The sequence below is a fragment of the Diceros bicornis genome, chromosome X (genome assembly GCF_020826845.1).
Source record: "Diceros bicornis minor isolate mBicDic1 chromosome X, mDicBic1.mat.cur, whole genome shotgun sequence".
NCBI classification, from domain to species: Eukaryota; Metazoa; Chordata; class Mammalia; order Perissodactyla; family Rhinocerotidae; genus Diceros; species Diceros bicornis.
Genome location: NC_080781.1, coordinates 45510436 through 45532716, shown reverse-complemented (window position 1 = coordinate 45532716; position 22281 = coordinate 45510436). Strand labels below are relative to the sequence as shown.

Below are 22281 nucleotides of genomic sequence, written 5' to 3'. Positions count from 1 at the left end.
TTGAACAGGAGTGGTGAGAGTGGGCAGCCCTGCCTCGTTCCTGTTCTCAGAGGAATGGCTTTCAGTCTTTCCCCGTTGAGTATGATGTTAGCTGTGGGTTTGTCACATATGGCCTTTATTATGTTGAGGTACTTTCCTTCTATTCCCATTTTATTGAGAGTTTTTATCATAAATGGATGTTGTATCTTGTCAAATGCCTTCTCTGCGTCTATTGAGACGATCATGTGGTTTTTATTCTTTGTTTTGTTGATGTGATGTATCACGTTGATTGATTTGCGGATGTTGAACCATCCCTGCGTCTCTGGTATAAATCCCACTTGATCATGGTGTATGATCTTTTTAATATATTGTTGTATTCGGTTTGCCAATATTTTGTTGAAGATTTTTGCATCAATGTTCATCAGCGATATTGGCCTGTAATTTTCTTTCTTTGTATTGTCTTTGTCTGGTTTTGGTATCAGGGTGATGTTGGCCTCATAGAATGATTCAGGAAGTGTTCCATCTTCCTCTATTTTTTGGAATAGTTTGAGGAGGATGGGTATTAAATCTTCTTTGAATGTTTGGTAAAATTCACTGGAGAAGCCATCTGGTCCTGGACTTTTATTTTTTGGGAGGTTTTTGATTACTATTTCAATCTCTTTACTTGTGATTGGTCTATTCAGATTCTCCATTTCTTCTTGGTTCAATTTTGGGAGGTTGTATAAGTCTAAGAATTTATCCATTTCTTCTAGATTGTCCAATTTGTTGGCATATAATTTCTCGTAGTATTCTCTTATAATCCTCTGTATTTCCATGGTATCCGTTGTAATTTCTCCTCTTTCATTTCTAATTTTATTTACTTGAGCCTTTTCTCTTTTTTTCTTAGTTAGCCTGGCTAAGGGTTTGTCGATTTTGTTTATCTTCTCGAAGAACCAACTCTTTGTTTCATTAATCCTTTCTACTGTTTTTTTGGTCTCAATATCATTTATTTCTGCTCTGATTTTTATTATTTATCTCCTTCTGCTGGCTTTGGGCTTTGTTTGTTCTTCTTTTTCTAGTTCTGTTAGGTGTAATTTAAGGTTGCCTATTAGGGCTTTTTCTTGTTTGTTAAGGTGGGCTTGTATCGCTATGAGTTTCCCTCTCAGGACCGCTTTTGCTGCGTCCCATATGGTTTGATATGGCATGTTATCATTTTCGTTTGTTTCCAGATAGTTTTTGATTTCTCCTTTAATTTCATCAATGATCCATTGGTTGTTCAGTAGCATGTTGTTTAATCTCCACATTTTTGTCACTTTCCCAGTTTTTTTTTCCTGGTTCATTTCCAGTTTCATAGCCTTATGGTCTGAAAAGATGCTTGTTATGATTTCAATCTTCTTAAATTTATTGAGGCTTGCTTTGTTTCCCAACATATGGTCTATCCTAGAGAATGTTCCATGCGCGCTTGAGAAGAATGTGTAGTCAGCTGTTTTTGGGTGGAGTGCTCTGTATATGTCTACTAGGTCCATCTCGTCCAGTTTTTCATTTAAGTCTACTATTTCTTTATTAACTTTTTGTCTGGATGATCTATCCATTGCTGTAAGTGGGGTGTTAAGATCCCCTACTATTATTGTGTTGTTGTTGATTTCTCTCCTTTTAGGTTTGTTAATAGTTGTTTTATGTACATTGGTGCTCCTATGTTGGGTGCATATATATTTATAAGTGATATGTCTTCTTGATGGAGTGTCCCTTTTATCATTATATATTTCCCTTCTTTGTCTTTCTTAACCTGTTTTATCTTGAAGTCTACTTTGTCTGATATGAGTATGGCAACACCTGCTTTCTTTTGTTTGCCATTAGCTTGGAGTATTGTCTTCCATCCTTTCACTCTGAGCCTGTGCTTGTCTTTAGTGCTAAGATGTGTTTCCTGAAGGCAGCATATTGTTGGGTCTTGCTTTTTAATCCATCCTGCCACTCTGTATCTTTTGATTGGAGAGTTCAATCCATTTACATTTAGGGTAATTATTGAAATATGAGGGTTGAATGTTGCTGTTTTGTCACTTATTTTCTGGTTCTTTTGCATTTCCTTTGTTTCTTGTCCCATTTGTTTTGAACTGCCAATTCAGTTTGGTTGTTCTGTCTTATGATTCTTCTAGTTTTCTCTTTGTTTATCATATGTGGTTTTAATTTGATTATTTGTTTAGTGGTTACCTTGAGGTTTGGGCGAAAAATCTTCTGTATGAGATAGTCCATTTTCTGATAGCCTCCTATTTCCTTATACTAAGTCAATTCAGTCACTTTCCTCTTCCCCTTCTAAGTTGCTCTTGTTATACCTTATTCTATCTTGTGTTGTGGCTGTGTGTTTACAGTGATGAGGTTAAATTTATTTTTGGTGAATTTCTTCCTTTGATCTTTGAGTTTAGTATTTAAGTGGTTGCTAACCTATTCCGGTAAAGATCTACTATTTCTCTGATTTTGTCTACCTACTTTTCTCCTTCCTCCAAGCTTTGTGTTCCCTTTCTCTTCTTGTTTTCAGGCCTGAGGGCCTTCTTGAGTATTTCTTGTAGTGGCGGTCTCGTGGCCATGAACTCCCTTAGCTTTTGTTTATCTGGGAGAGTTACTATTTCTCCATCATATTTGAAGGATATTTTTGCTGGATAGAGTATTCTTGGCTGAAAGTTTTTGTCTTTTAGTATTTTGAATATATCATTCCAGTCTCTTCTAGCCTGAAAAGTTTCTGTTGAGAAATCCGCTGAGAGCCTGATGGGAGTTCCTTTGTACGTTATTTTTTGTTTTTGTCTAGCTGCCCTTAATATTGTTTCTTTGTCGTTGACCCTGGCTAGCCTTACCACTAGGTGTCGTGGTGAAGGCCTTTGTCTGTTAATATATATAGGCGTCCTGTTGGCTTCGCTTACTGGTATTTCCTGCTCCTTCCCCAGATTTGGGAAATTTTCAGCTATTATTTCCTTGAATAGGCTCTCTGTTCCTCTTTCCCTCTCCTCTCCCTCAGGAATACCTATAATTCTTATGTTACATTTTCTAATAGAGTCAGATATTTCTCGGAGTCTTTCTTCATTTCTTTTTAGTCTTAGTTCTCTCTCTTCTTCCATCTGGAGTATATCTGTATTCCTATCCTCTAAAGTACTAATTCTTTCCTCCATATTGTCAGCTCTGTTCTTTAAAGATTCCAGATTCTCCTTTATCTCCTCCATTGTGTTCTTCATCTCCATCAGCCCTGATAGGTTTTTCTTTATGATTTCAATCTCTTTTGTGAAGAAGCTCCTAATCTCATTTAATTGTTTGTCTGTGTTGTCTCGTATTTCGTTGAGTGTTTTTATGATAGCTATTTTGAAATCTCTGTCATTTAGTTTATGGATTTCTGTGTCTTCGGGATTGATTTCTGGGTGCTTGTCATTTTGTTTCTGGTCTGGTGATTTCATATATTTTTGCATTGTGGTTCCTGTGATGGTTTTGATTTTCCTCATCCTGGAAGTCTCTGGTTGCAATTTCCACCTGCCGCCACTGTCTGGTGGTAAAGGGCTGTGTAGTCTAAGCCCCCTGCACTCTGCCCCAGTTTTTCTGCTGCGATCCGCAGTTTTGTTTTGTTTTGTTTTGTTTTTTTTCCCCACTGCGATCCACGGGTCCAGTCCAGTTTATTCAGGTCTGCCTCGGACCGCTAGATCTGGTCGAGCTGCAGACTCCGGGTTGCGGGGAGGGGGGAGCTCTCTCTTTTGCCCTCTGGGTCCCTGACGTGGGAGGCTTCTCGTTTGCCCCTCTTTATCCGCTCTCTGGGTTGCTCAGATGTTGATGGTAGCCCTGTGGCTCCTCTGAGCCCTCTGTGCGGGAGTTTCCCACTGGCTGAGAGAGCCCGAAGAGCTACAGTTTCCCGCCGAGGGCCGCCCCTCCCCCCTCTCTGGGAGCCGCGCGGACCGGATCGCTGATCTGATGGGGAGGGAGCGGAGTTCTCCTTACCTCTCCCCACTTCCTCCGGGGACCCAGCACGTTCCGCTCTCAGATGTGCGGCAGTGTGGATCCCTCCGCTCTAGCTTTTCACTGTCTGGGATTCCGTTGTTGGTCTGTGACTGTTACTTTTGTTGTATCTTGTGGGGGAAGAATTCACGGGAAAGCTCACTCCGCCATGATGCTGACGTCACTCCCTCTGCCCATTTTTTGATCGGGTAGTTTGTTCTTTTGTTGTTCAGTTGTGTGTGAATTCTTTATATATTATGGAGATTAACCCCTTGCTGCGTATATGATTTGCAAATATTTTCTCCCAGTTTGTGGGTTGTCTTTTCCTTTTGATCCTGGTTTCCTTTGTGTTGCAGAAGCTCTTTAGTCTGATGAAGTCCCACTTGTTTTTTTTCTCTTTTGTTTCCTTTGTCCGAGTAGACATGATATTCTAAAAGGTCCTTCTAAGACTGATGTCAAAGAGTGTAGTGCCTATATTTTCTTCCAGGAGTTTTATCATTTCAGGTCTTACATTCAAGTCTTTGATCCATTTTGAGTTAATTTTTGTGTATGGCGAAAGATAATGGTCTACTTTCATTCTTTTGCATGTTGGCTGTCCAGTTTTCCCAGCACCATTTACTGAATAGGCTTTCCTATCTCCATGGTATGTTCTTAGCTCCTTTGTCAAAGATTAGCTGTCTAATCTTTGATGTGACCACACATCTGTGTGGTTTTATTTCTGGACTTTCAGTTCTGTTCCATTGATCTGTGTGTCTGTTTTTATACTAGTACCATGCTGTTTTGATTACTATAGCTTTGCAGTATATTTTGAAGTCAGGGATTGTGATGCCTCCAGCTTTGTTCTTTTTTCTCAGGATTGCTTTAGCTATTAAGGGTTTTTTGTTGCCCCATATGAAATTTAGTATTCTTTGTTCTATTTCCATGAAGAATGTCATTGGGATTCTGATTGGGATTGCATTTAATCTGTAGATTGCTTTAGGTAATATGCACATTTTAACTGTTTATTATTCCAATCCATGTGAGTGGAATATTTTTCCATTTCTTTATGTCGTCATCGATTTCTTTCAATAATTTCTTATAGTTTTCATTGTATAGGTCTTTCACCTCTTTGGTTAAATTTATTCCTAGATATTTTATTCTTTTTGTTGTGATTGTAAATGGGATTGTATACTTGAGTTCTCTTTCTGTTAGTTTGTTATTAGAGTATAGAAATGAAACTGATTTATGTAAGTTGACTTTGTACCCTGCAACGTTGCTGTAGTTGTTGATTATTTCTAATAGTTTTCTGATGGACTTCTTAGGTTTTTCTATATATAAAATCATGTTGTCTGCGAACAACGACAGTTTCACTTCTTCATTGCCTTTTTGGATTCCTTTTATTTCTTTTTCTTGCCTAATTGATCTGGCCAAAACCTCCAGTACTGTGTTGAATAAGAGTGGTGAGGGTGGGCACCCTTGTCTTGTTCCTATTCTCAGAGCGATGGCTTTCAGATTTTCCCCATTGAGTATGATGTTGGCTGTGGGTTTGTCATATATGGCCTTTATTATGTTGAGGTACTTTCCTTCTATACCCGTTTTATTGAGAGTTTTTATCATAAATGGATGTTGAATTTTGTCGGATGCTTCATCTGTGTCTGTTGAGATGATCATGTGGTTTTTGTTCCTCATTTTGTTAACGTTGTGTATCCCATTGATTGATTTGCGGATGTTGAACCATCCCTGTGTCCCTGGTATAAGTCCCACTTGATCATGGTGTATGATCATTTTTGTATAGTGCTGTATTCGGTTTGCCAATATTTGGTTGAGGATATTTGCATCTATGTTCATCAGTGATATTGGCCTGTAATTTTCCTTCTTTGTGTTATCCTTGTCTGGCTTTGGTATTAGGGTGATGTTGGCCTAATAGAATGTGTTAGGAAGTATTCTGTCTTCATCGATTTTTTTTTTGTGTGTGTGAGGAAGAGCAGCCCTGAGCTGTCTGAGGACCTGTCAATCCTCCGCTTTTTGCTGAGGAAGACTGGCCCTGGGCTAACATCCGTGCCCATCTTCCTCTACTTTATATGGGACCACACCACAGCATGGCCTGAAAGGCGGTGCGTCAGTGTGCACCTGAGATCCAAACCCGGGCCACCAGCAGCAGAGGGTGCGCACTTAACCGCTACGCCATGGGGCTGGCCCCTTCCTCAATTATTTGAAATAGTTTGAGAAGGATAGGTATTAAATCATCTTTGAATGTTTAGTAGAATTCTCCAGAGAAGCCATCTGGTCCTGAACTTTTATTTTTTGGGAGGTTTTTTGATTACTGTTTCAATCTCTTCCCTTGTTATTTGTCTATTGAGATTCTCTATTTCTTCTTGATTCATTTTGGCAGGTTGTATGAGTCTAAGAATTTATCCATTTCTTCTAGATTGTCCAATTTGTTGGCATATAGTTTTTCATAGTATTCTCTTAATAATCCTTTGTATTTCTGTGGTATCCCTTATAATTTCTCCTCTTTCGTTTCTAATTTTATTTATTTGGGCCTTCTCTCTTTTTTTCTTAGTGAGTCTGGCTAAGAGGTTGTCAATTTTGTTTATCTTCTTAAAGAACCAGCTGTTTGTTTCATTGATCCTTTCTACTATTTTTTTTTTGTTTCAATATCATTTATTTCTGCAATAATTTTTATTATTTACCTCCTTCTGCTGACTTTGGACTTTGTTCTTCTTTATCTAATTGTGTTAAGTGTAGTTTAAGATTATTTATTTGAGATTTTTCTTGTTTGTTAAAGTGGGCCTGTATTGCTATGAATTTGCCTCTTAGGACCACTTTTGCTACATCTCGTATGAGTTGGTATGGTGTATTTTCATTTTCGTTTGTCTCCAGATATTTTTTGATTTCTCCTTTAATTTCTTGAATGATCCATTGGTTGTTCAGTAGCATGTTGTTTAGTCTCCACATCTTTGTCCCTTTCCCAGCTTTTTTCTTGTAGTGGATTTCTGGTTTCCTAGTATTTTGGTCAGAAAAGATGCTTGATATGATTTCAGTTTTCTTAAATTTATAGAGGCTTGCCTTGTTTCCCAACATATGGTCTATCCTTGAGAATGTTCTATGTGCACTTGAGAAGAGTGTGTATTTTGCTGTTTTTGGATAGAGTGTTCTATATATATCTATTAAGTCCATCTGGTCTAGTTTTTCATTTTTTTTTTTTTTGTGAGGAAGATCAGCCCTGAGCTAACATCTATTGCCAATCCTCCTCTTTTTTTTCCCCCCAAAGCCCCAGTAGATAGTTGTGTCATAGTTGCACATCCTTGTAGTTGCTGTACGTGGGACGCGGCTTCAGCATGGCCAGAGAAGCAGTGCGTCGGTGCGCCCGGGATCTGAACCCAGGCCACCAGTAGCGGAGCGTGCGCACTTAACCGCTAAGCCACGGGGCCGACCCTAGTTTTTCATTTAAATCCAGTACTTCCTTGTTGACTTTCTGTCTGGATGATCTATCCATTGATGTGAGTGAGGTGTTAAGGTCCCCTACTATTATTGTGTTGTCGTTAATATCTCCTTTTAGGTTTGTTAATAGTTTCTTTATGTACTTTGGTGCTCCTGTGTTGTGTGCATATATGTTTATAAGTGTTATGTCTTCATTGTGGAGTGTCCCTTTTATCATTATATACTGACCCTCTTTGTCTCTCATTACCTGTTTTATCTTGAAGTCTACTTTGTCTGATATGAGTACGGCAGCACCTGCTTTCTTTTGTTTGCCATTAGTTTGGTGTATTGTCTTCCATCCTTCTTAAGCATTTCTTGTAGGGGGTGTCTTGTGGTGGTGAACTCCCTTAGCCTTTGTTTATCTGAGAAACTTTTTATTTCTCCATCATTTCTGAAGGATGTTTTTGCTGGATAGAGTATTCTTGGCTGAAAGTTTTTATCTTTCAGAATTTTTTATAAAGCATTCCACTCTCTCCTGGCCTGTAAATTTTCTGCTGAGAAATCTGCTGAAAGCCTGATAAGCGTTCCTTTGTAATGTATATTCTTTTTTTTTTTGGTGAGGAAGATTAGCCCTGAGCTAACATCTGGTGGCTATCTTCCTCTTTTGCTGAGGAAGATTGGCCCTGGACTAAACATCCATGCCCATCTTCCTCTACTTTATATATGGGACGCCTACCACAGCATGGCTTGATAAGTGATGCATAGGTCTGCGCCTGGGATCTGAACCCACGAACCCTGGGTCGCCGAAGTGGAGTGCATGAACTTAACCACTACACTACCAGGCTGACTCATGTAAGTTATTTTCTTCTGCCTTTCTGCCCTGATATTTTTTCTTTGTCATTGACTTATGCCAGCTTTACTACTATACGCTTTGGAGAAGGTGTTTTTACATTGATGTGTTTAGGAGTTCTGTTGGGTTCTTCCACTTTTACTTCCAGCTCCTTCCCCAGGTTTGGGAAGTTCTCATCTATTATTTCTTTTTTTCATTTTTGGGTGAGGAAGATTGGCCCTGGGCTAACATCCGTGCCCATCTTCCTCTACTTTATATGTGGGACGTGTGCCACAGCATGGGTTCATAAGCGATGCATAGGTCCGCACCCGGGATCTGAACCTGCAAACCCCGAGCTGCTGAAGTGGAACGCATGAACTTAACTGCTATGCCACTGGGTCGGCCCCCTAGCTGTTCTTTCTTTGAACAAGCTTTCTGCTCCCTTCTTCTTCTCTTCTCCCTCTGGAATACCTGTAATCTTTATGTAGCGTATCCTAATTGAGTTGGATATTTTTCAGAGCATTTCTTCATTTCTTTTTCGTCTTTGTTCTCTCTCTTCCTCCATCTGAATCATTTCTGTATTTCTGTCCTCCAAGCTGCTAATTCTATCCTCCATAATATCAGCTTTGTTGTTCAGGGATTCCAGATTTTTCCTTATCTCATCCATTGTGTTTTTCATCTCCAGTATTTCTGATTGGTTTTTCTTTATAGTTTCAATCTCTTTTGTGAACAAGTTCCTGATTTCATTGAACTGTTTATCTGTATTTTCTTGTAACTCGTTGAGTATTTTTATGATAGCTGTCTTGAATTCTCTGTCATTTAGATTATAAATTTCTGTGCCTTCAGGATTGATTTCTGGGTGCTTTTCATTTTCCTTCTTGTCTGGAGATTTAATATATTTTTTCATACTATTTGAGGGCGTAGGTTTGTGCCTCGGCATAGTGATAGTATCTGGTTGCAGCTTCCACCTGCTGTCACTGCGTGGGGATCAAGAGCTGTGTATTCTGAGCCCATCGCGATCCCAGCTCGTTTGCTCCTAGTTGCTGATGTTCTATCCTTTGCACAGGTGCTCTGGCCGACTGGCTGACCTGGGGTGCCGAGTGGAGGAGGGGCACTTTCTTTTGCCTCCGTGACCCCGGGGGTGTTCTCGCTCTACTCTCTGTCTGCTCTCCTGGGGTGCTGGCTTGATGAAGACATGCCCGCAGTAGCTTAGTCACCTCTGTGTAGGGCTTTCCCCCAGGCTGTGAGGGAACTTGGAGAGCGACGGTGTTCCCATTGAGGGCTGCACTTCTCCTCTCTCCTTTGAGAACCGCATGGTCTGGAGCCCAGGTTTGCTGCTATTTGGGAGGGAGAGGAGATGCCTTACCACCTCCAATTCCTCTGGGGGGTCCAGCACCTCCACCTTATATGTATGGCTGTGTGGGTCTCTCTGACGTCTTTTGTGTTGTGTGAATGACTTCTCTTGGTATATGAATGTGCTTTTCGTTGTGTTTTAAGGGGGAGAGTCTAGGGGAAGAGCTCACTCTGCCATGATGGTGACGTCACTGAGATCTACCTTTTTGATGCTAAATAAAAATCGGTTTTCAGTTTTTTATGATGATAATCAGTACTTCAGCACACACCTTTGCACATGTCTTCTTGGCAGGTGGGCAAGTGTTTGTGTCAGTTGGGTACTGAGAGGTGGAGTGGCTAGGCTTTACGCATTTTACATTTTCCTAAACACTGATAAATTGCTCCCTCCCAGTGGCTGTACCAGTTTGTCTTCCCACCAATGGGGTAGATGAATGTGTGAGAGGGCCTATTTCCCTACATCCTTGCCAACCTTTGGTGTCATTAAACGTTTTAATCTTTGCTCATCTGAGAGAAATGTGATACAGTAGTTCCCCCTTATCCATGGGGGATATGTTCTAAGACTCACAGTGGATGCCTGAAACCGCAGATAGTACCGAACTGTATATATCCTATGTTTTTTCCTAGGCAGGCATAACTATGATAAAGTTTAATTTATAAATTAGGCTCAGTAAGAGATTAACAGTAATAATTAATAATAAAAAATAGAACAATTATAACATATACTCTAATAAAAATTACCATAAATCTTAGGAACCTCAGTGTGTAATTTTTTTTCTTTCCTTATTAAGTCAAGAACTTTCACCTTTTCACTTAAAGGAAGCACTGTACGGCTTCTCTTTGGCATATCCGAATTTCCAGCATCATTACTCTTGCACTTTGGGGCCATTGTTAAGTAAAATAAGAGTTATTGAACACAAGCACTATGATACTGTGACAGTCGATCTGATAACCAAGATGGCCAAGCAATTATCTCTTCCCACCACAGGCAGGGAGAGCGGATGTCCACACTGTGCAGATGAGAACACCAAGGCCCAGAGAAGGGAAGCAGGATTTGCCGGGCACATGCCTGTGAGAAGCAGAGCTGGAACTCAAACCTGGCCTGTTTTAGAGGCCAGGATGCCATCCTGCCCCAGCTGAGGGAGGCAAGAGACATATGTGTCCAGGCAAAGGGAGGGACAGAGAAGACTGGAGATGTAAAGACAGTGGGAAAACAGGCCTTGTGGGTCTCTGAGGGGAGCAGGGAAATGGCCGTTGTTCGGGGCCTGTGTGAGAAGCCCTCTGCTTTGGGTGGGGATCTTGGTGATCACAGTTAGGTGGCCCTGAAAGTTTCCATGAATGTTGGAAATCTGGGCCCAGACCACATCTCCCACCTGATGTCTCTTCTGTAATACCCCTCATTTTCCAGAATCGTTGCAGTGTGCCAGTGGAGCAGGCCTCTGAGTCATTGCTGAAAAGCAAAGCCTGCTTTGGAGCTGAAAATCTCATGAGAGTTCTGGGGAACTATTGCCGCCTTGGCGAAGTGCGAACCCATATCCGCGTGGGTGTTGTGGGTAAGGCCTTGGGGGAGGTCGTGGGACCCAGGCTCCTTCCTTGGTCAGGGACTTCATTGGGGGAGAGGATTCTGGGAACTTTGTTACCTTTTTGGGGGAGAGAGGAGCAGTTCAGGAAGGGTTTTGTGATTTGTAATTTGGATTGGTAGATGTGGGGAGGCATACTCAGAATCACCACTGTGCAATGAATATTAGAACCATGGCTCAAATGCGTGGGGCTGGACTTTGAGTTGGCACCATCTCATCCTACCAGAGCTGTGGGAGGGAGGGATGAACATCTTCCTTTTACAGATAAGAACACTGAGGCCTAGAGAAGGGAAAGGGACATGGGGGCTCAGCCCTGTTTGAGACAAGGCAGAGCTGAAGCTCAAACCTGGGCCCGTGTGGAACCCAGGGCACTGAGGGAAGGATGGTGGGGAGGGAATAGGGAAATTTAGAGAGGCAGAGATAGACCATCGAGGAAAGGAAGTGAAGCCAAGAGAGAAAGACATTGGAGGGAGAGCTGGACACTGAGAAAAAGGTATAGAGATGCATAGCTGAATAGACACAGAAAAAGATCTGAGAAGCTAAATGGTGGGATTGGTGGGGACTGGAAAGGGAAGACAGATTTATTGATTGATCGATTGTGAGGAAGATTGTCCCTGAGCTAACATCTGTGCCAGTCTTCCTCTGTTTTGTATATTGGGATGCTGCCACAGCATGGCTTGATGAGCGGTGTGTAGGTCTGCACCCGGGATCTGAACCCGTGAACCCCAGGTCGCTGAAGCGGAGCACGCAAACTTAACCACTATGCCACTGGGCTGGCCCCAGGAAGACAGATTTAAATGACAGAGGCATGCAGAGAGAGGGAGATATGATCACAAAGAAATACCAAAAAGGACATAAAGACAGACATATGCACAGAGACCTGCAGAGAGAGACATAAGGCTAGAGATACCCCATGTATGTAGAGGGCCAGACATGCATATCCAAAGAAAGAATGAGAGAGATATAAAAACAGGGATAGAGAGACAAATTCAGAGAGAAGCACATAGAAAGAGTCAAGAGGAGAGATGTAGACACAGGAACACACACACAGACCTATGCACACATACAGATCCACAAGTACGTGTACGGATCCAGAGGCAAAACACATGCAGACCAAGTCCTTTCCACCTCACCCTTCCCACTCACTCCAACTCTGCTCTCTCCAAGCAAATAGAGCCACAGAGAGACACATGTGCCTAGATACACTCGATCCTCAGACACAGTCATGCTCCCGGAGTCACAGATAGAGGCAAATACATGGACATGTCTATGATGAGACTGATATATACATATATACAGAGAGGGTTAGGGAGGCATATACAGGGAGAGAGCAAAAGAAACTGAAACAGGTATAGAGGGGCATATATGTAGAGAGACAAGCCCACAGAAAGAAGGAACATGTACAGAAAGACTGAGACGAGTTGGCATAGAAGAAAGTACAAAGAGGCAGAATTAGTGGGTTGGGGAGAATCAGAAAGAAAGGACAATGGCCAGAATGAGAGACAGTGAGACAAACTGGCAGAGAAAGAGATACTTAGATACAGAGACACACAAAGAAAGCAAGATGTGATAGAGAAAAAGACTGAGTAGGAGAGAAAGACAAAAATGGAAAAAACGAGGATATTTAGAATGACAAAAACCAAGAGAGCAAGAGATGTACAGAGATTTCCATGCGTGAGGGGTACACACACACACAGGTGCATCCATGAAAGAGCAGTACACATGTAAATTCTAGCACACAGAGAAAGAGAATGGTGAGAATGAGAGACTCAGTGAGGGAGAAACACACAAAGAAATTCACATGCCGAGAGGTGCTCACAGATGCCCAAACAGAAAAATACACACCACACCACAAGCAGACAGCTGCTCAGAGACTGGCATCTGGAGTTGAGCCCCTTGCCAGGTGAATTACACACCAGGAGAGACGGTTCCGTTTCACAGACACTTCAGGATGTCCACCCTCTGTTAGATCGTGTCGCAGAGGCCTTGCATTGAGCACCTTTCCCATGCTGGTTTTGGGTGGGAAGTGAGTGTCATATCTAGAGAGAGGACCTTGTCTAGTCAGTATGCTCACAAATGGAGGAGAGGCCAGAAAGGCCATGTGGGGGCTTGGTCAGGGCCTGGAGTGGGAAGGCAGGAGGCCAGGCTCTGTTTTTGGCTTTCCTGTGGCCTAGTCACTGCCCCTGCCTGGGACACTCACTTACAGGCTGGCCCAAATGTTCCTGAGGGCCCTTCCTGCCCTGAGCCATCTGCTGCTCCTTTGTAGGCCTTCCAAATGTTGGGAAGAGCAGCCTGATCAATAGCCTGAAGCGCAGCCGTGCGTGCAGTGTGGGAGCTGTTCCTGGCGTCACCAAGTAAGCACCTGCCTGCTCCCCCACTCCATAGCTCCTTGACCCTGCCATTCACCCAACTCCCATGCCTTTAGCCCCTGTCCCTTTCCTTATCTTGGCCCAGCCTCTGATTCTTCCCTGGGCATGGTAGTCTCACTAACAGCCTTCGTTTACCTGGCACACTCTAGGTGTGGGTCAGGCTCCTAGCTGGGTGCTTCTGCCCTTAGCTCCTTGAAGCCTCCTAACAGACATGCAAGATTGGGCTACGAATACACAACTCTGCTTCCTAGATGAAGCGACTGAGGCTCAGAGAGTCAGAAGCTTGCCCACGGTCCTGTGGCTCAGTCTGCAATGGCAGAGGCTAGACTAGAATCAGTCCCAGGTCTGTAGGGCCCCACAGCCCCCGGCCCCACATCTTTCTGCCTTCATCTATATGCCATCTGCCCCTCACCCCTTCTCCCAAGTGTGTGAGTGGGGCCTAGAGGATGCCAGACACACCTGGGCTCATCAACGTCCTCTCTTACCTCCTCTCTCCCACTCCAGGTTCATGCAGGAGGTCTACCTGGACAAGTTCATCAGGCTGCTGGATGCCCCAGGCATTGTCCCAGGACCCAACTCAGAGGTGGGCACCATCCTGCGCAACTGCATCCATGTGCAGAAGTTGGGGGACCCTGTGACCCCGGTGGAGACCATCCTGCAGCGCTGCAACCTAGAGGAGGTACGCAGGGCTCTTGCTCATACCCTATCCTACTCTAAGGGCCTTTCATTCTTCCTCATGATTTCTCTTCCTCCCTTCACCAGATTTCCAACTATTACGGCGTCTCTGGGTTCCAGACCACTGAGCACTTTCTGACAGTGGTGGCCCACCGCTTGGGGAAGAAGAAGAAGGGAGGCATATACAGTCAGGAGCAGGCGGCCAAAGCTGTCCTGGCTGACTGGGTGAGGTAAGGAGGGGGCTACAGGTAAGGGTGAGGCCCACTGGGAGTCAGTCTCCACTAAGGGTCTCATTTGTGTTCATTGCAGCCGTGAGGCAGCCTGACTTCCTGGGTCCCAGGGCAGGGAAGACCAAGGTGCCAGGTCATGCCCTGCTTGGGAATTTATGGCCAGCGATCATCTAGCAACTCAGCCTCTTGTTCAGAAGCCACTGTCTGGGTTTTCTTGTCCCTCACTGTTTCTGACTTGGGAACTCATCCTCTCTTTGGGCATTTGTTCTCTTAATGATATCACCACCAATTTCCTCCCACCTCCCAATGCAGCGGGAAGATCAGCTTCTATACACTCCCACCTGCCACCCACACTCTACCTGCCCATCTCAGTGCTGAGATTGTTAAGGAGATGACTGAGGTCTTTGACATTGAGGATACCGAGCAGGCCAACGAAGACACCATGGAATGTAAGTGGGGGCAAGTGGACTGGCCTGCCCAGCACCTTGTCTTGTCCTGGTGAAACCACACAGACCTGACACCAAATCTCACGTTTGACCTCCCCCTGCCTTGACCCTACTGTGGCTTTGGCAAAATTGTTTAACCAGCTCTAAGCTTAATGTCTTCTCCCGCAAGGTGGAGAATTCTAATGTGGGCTATGGAGGGTGGTTGTGGGCTCTTGGTAGATAGGAAAAAAGTCAGCAAAATACCATGTACGTAGTGAGGTGCTCAGGAAATGTGAGGTTCCTTTCCCCATCTCTTGGGACCTGGAGTGGACTGAGACACTCCTCTCAAAAACCCCTTGTCTCATGTTGCCCTAGGCTTCGCCTCAGCCATTGTGTGTCCACTCCTCGATTTTCATTCTCACCCCCATTGGTGGGTGAGGCATCTGAGTGACAGAAAGGTGATATTTGCTAAATGGCGCATAGTCAGTGGCAGGCAGAGGTGGCATTCAAACCAGTTCTCCTGCGCTCTTGTCAAAGACTCTCCCAGCTCAGAGTAGCTAAGTGGTTAAAAGAGTGGACTGCTTGGGTTCAAATCCAAGTTTTGTTTCTTGTTAGCTGTGTGATGCTGCATAAGTTACTTAATTTTTGCATGTCTCCATCATCTGTAAAATAGAGACAAGAGCACCCACCCAATAAGATAGTCATGAAGACTTATTTAATATGTAAAACCACTTAGAACAGTGTCTGGCATATAGTACATGCTTGGTAAATACTAGCTGTGATTAAGATGATTATTTGCTGGGGTCCAGAGATGTGGCTTTCAGAAACTCCTGTAGGAGTATCTCTTCAGATACTACCATTCTGCAGTCCTGGCTTATGGCTCCTCCTTCCTTCTCTATCCTGCCCAGGAAGGGTGCTGGTGCTCTCTGGACCTGTCTGTGGGCACTCTGGAATAGTGGAGAAAGCCCTGGCTGGACTGGCTTCTAGTTTCTCTGTTTCTCTTGAGGGCCAATAGTTTTCCTTCTCTGGGCCTTTTAGTATGCTTAGATCACAAATGAGGACTAGAGGACTTGCTCGCTTCAGAGTTTATTCCCCATGAGGCTTCTGGCAAGTCAGCCCCCTTTCTGAACTTTACTTTCCTCTTCTCTTATGTGGGCAGTTGAGGAATTAGAGCTCATATTCTTACGATGGTGCTTGACCCTGGCTGCATGTGAGGACATGAGGGACTTCATCACTGAGAAGGCACTTTGGCAAAAGATTGACATCTGGGAAATTGAGAAGAGGGGGAGGTTAGTGGTGAGAGTTTCCTAGCGGAGTTGGCCCTAGTGTTGGATCTTGAAGAGTGAGTAGGGATTAGAGGCCCAGGGAAGGGGATGGGGGCAAAGTTTAGAAACAGGTTTGAGGGTAGTATGGGCCTAGGGCAATGGGCACATTTGTGGTTTGCAGTGGAGGCCAGCTGCAGGCAAGGGGCCAGAGGGAGGGAGAGAGAGGCCTGGTCCTGGGGAGGGAATCCCAGTGGCAACCATTTACAGAGCAGTGTCTTGGGCCAGTGCATTTAAGGCAGCCTCTGCTGTGACTCACAGCAGCCCTGTGTCACAGGGCTTATGGCATTCTCATTTTCCAGATGAGAAAGCTGAGGCTTCAAGACCAGCTCCCAGCAGGCGAATGCCCTACTGCAAAACCCAGGCCTTTAATCCTTTGTCATGTGGCTTCCCAGCAGGAATGAAAGAACCTTCCTTCCCAGCTCCCCTGGGCAGCGTCCACATATCCTTTCCACTGAGGCCTGACCAGGGGCCTGGCAGCAAGGAAAAGCCAGGGCCCTGACAGTGTTGTTGGTTGTCTTAAAGGCTTGGCCAGTGGAGAATCTGATGAGCTGTTGGGTGACATGGACCCGCTCGAAATGGAGATCAACTGGCTCCATTCTCCGGTGATGAAAATAGCAGATGCCATGGAAAATAAAACCACCGTGTATAAGGTACCTGTCCTATTTCTTCATGGCAACTCTCTCCTCTATCCAGGGCTCTGGGAAGTGGTCAATCCCTTCTGCCTGGCTCCCACGAGAGAGCCTATAATGGTGGGGAGACGCAGGTTGTTCACTCACTCCCTATGGGCTCCCTGGGTGCCTGGTGGGGTGCATCATTTGCCAAGCAGTGACAGGTCCAAGGAGGAGGCATGCTGTCTCAATCAAGCAGCTTTCCCAGCCCAGAGAACAGGCATCCCTGTCTAGCCACCCCGTTGTTCAGGTTTCAAACCTGAGTATCTCACTCTTTCTTCCCTCTAAGTAGTATCTAGTATCCCATACGCAGTCACCAAATCCCGTGGCTTCTCCCTCCTAAATCTCTTGAGAAGCTGTTGGCTTCTTTCTATCCCTACCATTCCTATAACCCTCGTCTAAGCTTCCAATCCTCTCTTACCTGGACATATGTCCCATGGTTTCTCATGGCCCTGTATGACCACGTCACCTCCCCTTTCATGGCTCCCCAGCACCTACAGGATCAACTAGACATGCCGTGCTACAGGCTTTTTCAGCCTCCTCTTCTGCCAGTCCCCCCATCTCTGCCCTTTGGGAGGTCACAGTTTAGTGGGTTTCAGACACAGACATCTGCACTGTGATAGGAGACACATAGGCTAGGGGTAGGGGCAGAGTTTGGGAAAGCATGGATCTGAGGGCTCTAACCTATACTACTTGTGGGTCGGGGAAGTGTTCCTAGAGGTCTTGATGCTTGCGCCATCTCTTGAAGGTTGACGAATTCTCTAGGCAAGGGGGGCAGCAGCCTGTGGGAAGGGCACAGCCTGTGTTCATGGCAAGGCTCAAAAGGGTGAGAACATGGTGTTTTGGGGAAATTGCAAGTGGTGTGGGGTGGCTGGAGTGGGAGTGGAGACAGGGAAAGATGAATCTTGAGTCTGATCACAGAAGGCCTTGAGTTTGACTTTAAACCATGGGTAATAGGAAAACCCTGAAAGTTGATTATTTTTTTCTGGGTCAAAGGGTTTTACATTTTTTTCCATTTTGTTTATTTAAAATATTTTTTTCTTTGTGTTTATTTTTTTCTTAGGTAATACATGTATAAAATTTTAAAGGTACTCAAGGGTGTACAGTGGAAAGTAAGTCTCTCTCCTGCTTCTGTCGCCCAACCACACTGTCCCCTCCTTGGAGGCTGTCACTATTAGAAGACTTGAGTGTCCTTTCAGAGCTATTCCATCTTTATATACACACCTATATACATACAAGCAGATACAGAGATCTATTTTAATTCAAATAGTAGCGTGCTGTTCATATTGTTCTGCACTTTGCTTATTTCACTTACGAATTCATCTTGTAGATTGTTCTATATGATTAGCTAAAGAGCCGTCCTTTATTTTTGATGGCTACGTAACATCTGGGAGGGTTTCTTAAGCAGGGAGGTGACATGGTCAGGTTTGTGTATTAGAACTATCACTGGTGGCTGGGGTAAAAATCAGGTTAGAAAGAAAGGGGCCAGAGTGGAGGCAGGGAGTCCAGGGAGGAAACTGTTGCATATACTCTGTAAGAGACGATGAGACCTGCACTGAGGCAGTGGCAGGAATCACGCCATTCCCATCCTCACATAGTTTCAAAGGTTCCCCTGGTGCTTACAGGAAAATCAGTGTAAAGTTGTGTGTTTAAGGCCATCCACTGATAATATTTCTGACTGAGTCCATAAGCCCCAGGGCATAGCATTTTTCCTCAGGGACCTGCAGTAGTTCTCCACTTATATTACAAGTTCCAGACTCAGGTTCAGGGCCCTGCTAAGGGCCCCTCCATTGTACAACTATGGGAGATACCATTTTGCTGTGCTATATTGTGAATGGTGCCCTCCTGCAACCCCAGAGTTGTACAATGTGGTAGCCTTGCCTTTTCCCCACTATAGTGTAGCAGGTAGTCATACGTATATAAGCTTGACTGCTTGGGTTCTGATTTATTCCACTGCTTACTAGCTGTGTGACTTTAGGTGACTTGTTTGTCATAGCATTGTAGCAAGGATTAAGTGAGTTAATACATATGTGTGTGTACATGTATACATATACATATATATGTACACACCCACACATATGTATGTGCTTAGAGTGGTACCTGGCACATAGTGAGCTTTCTGTCAATACTAGCTTTTACTATCCACATCTACCTTCCACTCCAGCCAAACAGGCACCCTTTTGGGTGCCCAAGTGTGCTCTGTGCTTTTCCAGTGTTCAGTCAGGAATGACCTTCCCATCAGTAGAACTATGTTGACCACCACCATCCCCTCAACCTGTCACTTATACTGGGTCTCTCTGGTGGGCACTTACCCCACTCTGACTTGTGGTATGGTTGGTTGTATCCTTTTTAACCTGCTTGCTTCCCAAAGATGGGACTGCATCTGAGTCATTTCTCCAGCATTTCCCCATACAGAGCTGAATACAAAATAGTTGTCAGAAAATATTTGTGAAATTGAGTAAGACCTTGAAGGGTCACTGGAGCAAAGAATCATTATAATACCAATTGTCATTGATCAAGTAACTCTGCTTTTTCATTTTATTCTTATAAAAGCTGTGCAAGCTACCCATTGTCCACCCTCGTTTCACAGATGAGCAAACTGTGACTGAGAGCTTAGTTAAGCACCTAGTCTGTGGCAGAGCCAGACTTGGAGCTTAGTTCTTCATGGCTCAAGGCTCCCTGTTTTTACCCAAGCCTGTCCCTGCCTCCTTTGCAGAAGTCTTTGGAGGTACTCTGGGGGCCCAGACCTCACCGTTATCCTCTCTCTCCTCAGATTGGAGATCTCACTGGGTACTGCACCAATCTAAACCGTCATCAGATGGGGTGGGCTAAGCGCAGCGTGGACCACCGCCTCAGGAACAATAGCACGGTGGATGTCTGCCCAGTGGACCACCGCCCGATGCTGCAGAGGATCATGGAGACGGACCCCCTGCAGCAGGGCCAGGCTCTGGCATCTGCCCTGAAGAATAAGAAAAAGATGCAGAAGCGTACAGGTGGGGGCACCTGACCACCCCCCTGTGCTCCAAAAAGAGCCCACCTGGGGCCTTGATTTAGGGGCTCCTGAATGAGTATCTCCATGTATCCAGCCCCAGGCCAGGGTTAGAGGGCAGGGATGAGTTAGGAGGCTCACGTACTGGCACAGTGGTTCTCAAACCTCAGCTTATATTAGAATTTTCTGGAGGGTTGTTAAAACACAGATTTCTGGGACCCACCCCCAGAGTTTCTAATTGAGTAGGTTGGCTATGGGGCCTGAGAATTTGTATTTCTGACTGGTTCCCAGTTCATGCTGATGTTGCTCTTCTGGGGACCACACTTTGAGAACCACTGACCTAGTCTATGCATCAAATAGCCACCATTCATTTATCAGCTGCTTTCTTTGTGTTAGGAAGCTTACTGGGTATGTATAAATGTTTATGTTATCAATAGGCAATACACTCAAAATCCACAAGGTACAAAAGGATATACAGTAAAATGTCTCTCTCCTACCCATCCCCCAGTCATCCATGCCTCCCCCAAGAGGCGACCAGTTAATTTCTTATAGCTCATTCCTGAGATAGGTACACAGGCAAATATCTATATATTCTTTGTTCTCTTTTTCTATGTGAACGCCAATCTACTGAACATACAGTTTTGCCACATCATTTTTCCACTCAATATATATTAGGGATATTTCCATGTCAATTCGCTAAAGAACTTCCTCCATTTTAATGGTGGTCCGTTGTGTGGCTGGCCCATTTAGGTCTTCATGCTATACTAATCTTCACTAACTCATTGCGAAAGTCTTGTCCTTGTTTGGTAACTGAGGAAACTGAGGCCCAGAGACATTAAGTGATACACTCAAGGTAAGACAACTAATATTTGATGGAGACAAAATGCAAATGTAGGATCGATTGACCCCATTGGCCCGGTTCTTTGAACTAGGCTGTGTTCATAACCATTCACTGTTGGCCTGATTCCACCCTAAGTCCTGGGAATCCAAAGATGAATTGCCCTTGAACTCCTGGTCTTACTGGAGAGTGGAGAGGAGACAAGAAAACAGACACTGGCAACACAAAGTGATCACTGAAGACACAGAAAGCATAGTGAGGGAACCTAACCCAGCCTGGAGATGGTGGTGGAGTAGGTGTGATCAGAGAAGGCTTCCTGGAGGAGGTGATATCTGAGGGGAATCCTGAGGAATAATAGGGTGTGCCTGGAGGATGGGAGGTGAGCATTATCTCAAAGTCCCTACAGTCATGCTGCCCCTTTGCTGTGAGAGCTTTGAGGGTAATGGCAGAATGCTAAGTTCAACACAGTAAAAAAAAATTACTGTTTTGATATTAGGAAGGGATAAAAATACTTGGATCCCAGTGAATCTGACACTCTGAGATAGAAGCTATGTTGGGGTGATCAGTTCACAGGTATACAGTGGGTCTGCCTGTGAGATTGAGCAGTGGCTGCCAGCAGCCCACCAGTTGTTTTGTTTAGTGTTGAGGGGTAAGTGACCAGTTGGGGAGTTTGGTGCAGACCAAGGTATATGTAGGCCAGCTCCTTCAGGCCTCCTTTTGGCAAGCCAGCCACCAAGTGACTGCCTGTATTTCTCCATCTGCAGATAAACTTGCCGGCAAGCTGTCTGATACAATGATGTCTGTCCTCGACCTCTCTGGCAATGCTGATGACAGTGCTGGTGACTGATCGACTGATCTCACCCCCTACCTCCAAGCGCCAGTTTCAGTGGGACGGCGGAATACAGATGAAATGGTTTGCTTCTCCCTGAAGCACCTACATATTAAAAGAACACCCCCCGCACTGTTTCCTCCATTCTCCAGGGGAAAAAAAAGTCCCAAGTGGCTGGAACTGGCAAACCCAATACCCTTTATTTAACCCCTACTTCGTTATATAAGAGAAATAAAAGAAATTATCAGCAGATCCCTGAGGCTAACAATTTATCCCCCACCCCATAGGTTTGGCTGGTTAGAGGACTGACCCCTCACAAAACCATCTTAGACAGCTAAACATGCAGCTAGAGGCTAGGCTGCTGGTAGACCTGGGGGGCCCTGGAAGGGTGATGATTTCTTTACCAGTCTACAACAGATCTCAGCAGCAAGACATTCCTGCAGTGGGCTGCAGGCCATGCACCTTCCTCCCACCCAAGTCTACAGGCTGGTGATAAAGTGTGGTAAGCGCTACCTTGTTTGCACGAAGGGAAAACAAGGAAACTGTTGGTAGGCTGGCTAGGTGCCTTAGAGGCAAGCCCCACCTCGGGGCATTTCTGTGTAGACTGTGAGTTGGAGGAATCCCTTTGAACTGAAGCACTCTGGGCCTCGCCCTTGTGTGACCATGTCTCAGCCAGCACCAGCATTTGAATTCCATGATTCAAAAAGGTTCTGTTACCATTTATTCACAGGCTGCATCCTCAAGAGAGCTGCTATATCCGGGGTGCACCAGCCAACTCCTTTTCCGATATCTAGAAGTCATTATGCCCTATTAAATATAAGTAGCCACCTCCTCTGGAGGAGCTTACC

General features: G+C 44.6%; 1 protein-coding gene across 7 annotated transcripts in view; it reads left to right on the top strand.

The window, feature by feature from the left end:
• Positions 1-21685, top strand: part of GNL3L (G protein nucleolar 3 like) — a 40613-nt gene extending 18928 nt beyond the window's left edge. For all 7 annotated transcript variants that reach the window (XM_058535901.1, XM_058535902.1, XM_058535899.1 and 4 more), the window contains 8 exons: positions 10914-11058; positions 13352-13439; positions 13959-14133; positions 14217-14359; positions 14672-14808; positions 16632-16759; positions 19551-19770; positions 21369-21685. In XM_058535901.1, the coding sequence (XP_058391884.1) occupies positions 10914-11058; positions 13352-13439; positions 13959-14133; positions 14217-14359; positions 14672-14808; positions 16632-16759; positions 19551-19770; positions 21369-21451 (1119 nt within the window). In that variant the 3' untranslated portion in view covers positions 21452-21685. The remainder of the gene's footprint in view (positions 1-10913; positions 11059-13351; positions 13440-13958; positions 14134-14216; positions 14360-14671; positions 14809-16631; positions 16760-19550; positions 19771-21368) is intronic.
• The last annotated feature ends 596 nt before the right edge of the window (positions 21686-22281 follow it).